Below are 4467 nucleotides of genomic sequence, written 5' to 3' on the forward strand. Positions count from 1 at the left end.
GTGGAAAGTTTTTGGGTTTCCCAAAAAGCCCGGGGGGGGGGGGGAGTTGATGCTAAGGTGCCAACATCTGTGCCACTATCTCCCATCCCGTTCTCAAGTGGTGAGTTCCAGCCATTAAGCAAACAAAAGGAACCTTGTCGTTTGCTCCTGCTGCTCGGCTCGACTGGCTATCCTGACCAGACTGCTTCAGCCAGGCCTCGTCTGTCAGTGAGGTGCTGAGGGCAGGTCTGGAGAGAGAGAAATCGTGACTGACTCAGGGGTGGGGAAGAGGGCATCGGGGACGCCTGGGAGCTGTCAGCCCCATTCTCAATCCTTGCACAGCCTTGAAGCTTTTAGCAGCTCCGGCAAGGTTGGGTTTAATGAGCTTTTGGGCCACCATTGTAAGTAGATATGCAAACAAGAGATAGGGACTTTGCAGGTGAGTGAATGGGAGATGTGCAGCTCCCTCTTGGTCACCCCACTGAACTCAAACTGCGTGTTTTGGGAATAAACCTCATAAACCAGTCATTGTACAACAATTCCTATGAAACAGGAAGTCTGGAGTCCAGAGCTGTGGCACCTTGAAGGTGCATAACATCGATTTCACTATGAGCTTATTTCATAGTGAAATAAATGTTGGTAGTCCCTGAGGCGCCACTGGACTTTGATTTTGCTGTGACCGACTAACCTGGTTGCCCCCTCTGCAACCTTCTGACACTGAAGGCATTCATTGAATGTTTATTACACACAATTTGTGCCAGATTAGAGGAAAGTGTTGTCATAATTTATGCACTTTTTAAAAGACTGACTTACAGGTAGGGTTGCCAACTCCAGGAAATTCCTGGAGATTTAGGGGGTGGAGCCTGAGGAGGTCAGCGCTTGAAGAAGGACCTCTGCAGGGTATAATGCTATACAGTCCACCCTCCAAAACAGCCATTTTCTCCAGGGTAAGTGATCTCTGTCGTCTGGAGTTGCAATTGGGAGATCCCCAGGCCCCACCTGAAGATTATATTCAAATACTAAAGCACCGTGTATAATAAATTGTATATTAAGATTGAAATAAGGATGTAAATTATATAAGCAACCTTTGCATTGTGTCAGTTGTTGTAAAGATACAATACATTCACAGGCTTAAATTACATAAACAAAACTAAACACAGACACAATATTTTAAGATAATAATATTTCAAAGAGTTGTAAACAAATGTCAGGTTCACAACACGAAGCTTGCAAGACTACTGCTTATATAATTTACATGTCTATTTCAGTCTTAATATACAATTTATTGTACGCGGTGCTTTAGTATTTGAATATTGCCTTTTAATATTCAAGCCTGTTTGGTGTAGTGGTTAAGTGTCCGGACTCTAATCTGGGAGGACCGGCTGATGTGACCTTGGTGCAGTCACAAGCTCTGGCACAGCTGTCCTTGAAAAAGAGCAGTTTTGTGTCAGAGTTCTCTCAGCCCCACCCACCTCATAGGGTGTCTGTTGTGGGGAGGGGAAGGGAAAGGAGTTTGTAAGCCGCTCTGAGACTCCAAGTGAAGAGCGGGGTATAAATCCAATCTCCTCTTCTTCTTCTCTTCTAATATCCAGCTGGAGGTTGGCAAACCTACTCTCAGGAATATCAGAATGCCAATTGGGTGCCTCTACTTCCACGCCACCTGGCACACAAAACCAATGATTCCAACTGCTAGAAAAGTCTGTAAATCAGACCAGTTTACACATACCTTTCAAAATGGGTGTGTGTGTGTGTGTGTTTAATATGAAATGTGCCCCTAAGTCAAGGCACTTTTACATTAGCTAGATAATTGAGTACACATTTGGTCCATGGTATCCTAAGGGGAAAATCTGAAAACAGGACCTATGCTAAAAGTGGGAAATGCAATATCCCCTCAAATGGTTCATGTTGTCCACATAAGGTACCTTTGTTTTACATATATAGGCCAAGATTGAGAATTCTGGAAACGGGGGCATTTCTAGCATTCAGGGCATCTTCCGTTTCGAAAACCTTGAACGTATCTTTCTCATTAAAGGTGCTCACCATAATGCACCGAAAACAGATCAAGCTACAGCAGGTAACACTTCATAACAGAGGTTGGCACTGCAGCACAGAGGATGCCCAGCTGTCTATTGGGGTGGGATGCGGAGCTGCAGAAGGCTCATTCCCTCTTCATACACTTATTTCTGTTTAGTGCATTTTGATCTCGCCCTCCTCCAAGGACCTCAGAACAACCCACTTGGCTCTCCCCGCCTCCATTTTAGCCTCATAGCCACCCTGTGAGTAGATCAGGCTAAGAGAGAGGACAGCTGGCCCAAGGTCATCCAGCAGCTCTCATGGCAAGCAGGGGTTCAAAGCCACGTCTCCACCTGTCCTTCTCTGGTGCTCGAGCCACTAAATCACACTTTCGGTCACCTGAATTGGTCTTTGGGACATTTCTAACGGTAGCCTGGCTCTGCCCTGGCCTGTATGGCCCGGGCTAGCTCCGTCAGATCTCAGAATATAAGCAGGGTAGGCCTGGTTAGTAGTGGGATGGGAGACCACCAAGGAATACCAGGGTCGCTATGCAAAGACAGGCAATGGCAAATCCCTTCTTTCCCCTTGAGAACCCTGTGGGGTTGCCATAAGCCAGCTGTGACTTGGCAGAGCTTTCCACCAGTCTGGATCTGCTGCAGTGCTGCAGAGCTGAAGGTCCTATTCTATCCTAAGCATATTGGCAGTAGGGTTTCAAGATGGCTGGTGTCGAGAATCCTCTTCCATGAACGTCTCTTATCTGCCCCAGGGATCCAGCATATCTTCTAGCTGGAACCCCTGAGAAGAGGGTGTGCAGAAGGGCACAAGTCATCAAGACGATGTTTCTTCGGCTGTATCTTCCCCACGTTAAGGCTTCAAGAGGCACGTGGGTGAAGGCTAGGAGAGGCCTGTGTCCGTCACCTTTCCCCTACCGAGCATGCGCCCACGACCAAGGCAGGCAAGAGCCCAGCCAGGGCCTTTAGGCAGCGGGCGGCGGAGGAGTCTCGGGCCCCCTCCAAGACGAGAGGCCTTCTCGGGGCGGGGCGAGCAGTCCAAGCTCCTCCTCCCGGCCAAAGAAGAGGCGCTGCGGCCGGGGATTGGTCTGCATTGAGCGAGCCTGGGAGGGAGTCGGCAGCTGCTCTCCGTCCGGCCGCTCGGGGCGCTTCCTGCGGAGCCGTTCCGTCGAGCGGGCGCCCGTCAGCCGATGCTTGGCCGCTGCCCGGGGCCCCGTCTCCGCCTGGGCGCGAGGAGCGCGATGGAGCTGGTGGCCGGGCTGCTCTTCCTTGGGTGTTTCGCGGCGGAGGCGCGGCTGGTCTCGTCGGGTAAGGGAGCGCGGCGGCCGCGTCGCGGGCGGGTTGGGGCACCCGGGGACGGGAGCAAGGCGCCGTCGAGGGCGTCGTGCTCCAGGGTCCGGGAGTGGTCCGCGGGCACAGTTCGGGGTGGGAGGAGGTGGGAGGAGGCGGCTGCCACTGCAGGGCACCTGCCAGGGCGGACTCTCGGAGCCTGAAGGCGGGGGGTCGCGTTGCGCAGCCTCGAGGGGAACCGCGACGGAGAGGTCGTGTCTCTCCGGGAAAGGGGGCAGGAATCTCCCCTGCGTCCTGCTGCCCAGCGCCCCTGGCCACACCGCCGGAGCCAGCGACGGGTACACTCGCCGGGGTGGTGGGAGGGGGTCGTCGTCGTCCCCCGGAGGCAGGGACGCCCTGCGCTCACTTGGGGGGAGAAGTGGCGCGTTGGGGGGGGATGCCGACCCCGAGGAGAGACGTGACGCTAGTGGCAGCGGCTGAGGCGAGGAGCCCGTCGGGGTGACAATTTGGCTGCATTTTCCAGCCGGCTTGGGCTGTCGAGCCGTAGTACAGAGATTCCTGAGTCCTGGAGATAGAGTTAATCGTCCCCCTAGGCTAAGAATGTTGCCCCCAGACTTGTTCGGTCATCTGTAGCTCGATCTCTCTAGGTAAAGGTTTCTCTTGCTCGAAAGCCAGTCGAATCTGACTCTAGGGTTGCGGTGCTCATCTCCATTTCCAAGCCGAAGAGCCAGTGCTGTCCAAAGACGTTTCTGTGGTCATGTCGCCGGCATGACTAAACACCAAGGCGCACGAAACGCTGTTACCTTCCCACCGAAATGGTACCTATTTATCTACTTGCAATTTCTTGCTTTCGAACTGCTAGGTTGGCAGGAGCTGGAACTAGAGACGGGAGCTCACTCCGTCATGCGGCACACTCGGGTCTTGAACTGCTGAACTACTGACCTTCCACAGCCTGCAGTTCAGCGTCTTAACCACTTGAGCCACTGCAGCTCCATTTTGATCTCTCTAGTACATTTATTATTATGATCTTTCCCCACCCACCCCTTCTCAAATGACAGTAAGACAGAGCAAAAGCTTAACATCGAATGTTACACAGAGTAAAGAAGAGAAAAGCACTTATAAACTTCAGCCTGCAAGTTAAGAGTAGATTTCCAAAACTGTATAGAAAGTTCCC

General features: G+C 52.2%; 1 protein-coding gene across 1 annotated transcript in view; it reads left to right on the forward strand.

The window, feature by feature from the left end:
* Positions 1-3244: 3244 nt before the first annotated feature.
* KDR (kinase insert domain receptor) overlaps positions 3245-4467 on the forward strand; it is a 68298-nt gene continuing 67075 nt past the window's right edge. Inside the window, exon 1 of the mRNA XM_015406116.1 lies at positions 3245-3311. Coding sequence (XP_015261602.1) covers positions 3245-3311 — 67 coding nt within the window. The remainder of the gene's footprint in view (positions 3312-4467) is intronic.

This window comes from Gekko japonicus, unplaced genomic scaffold (genome assembly GCF_001447785.1).
Source record: "Gekko japonicus isolate JY-2015 unplaced genomic scaffold, Gekko_japonicus_V1.1 scaffold896, whole genome shotgun sequence".
In the NCBI taxonomy this organism is placed as follows: Eukaryota; Metazoa; Chordata; class Lepidosauria; order Squamata; family Gekkonidae; genus Gekko; species Gekko japonicus.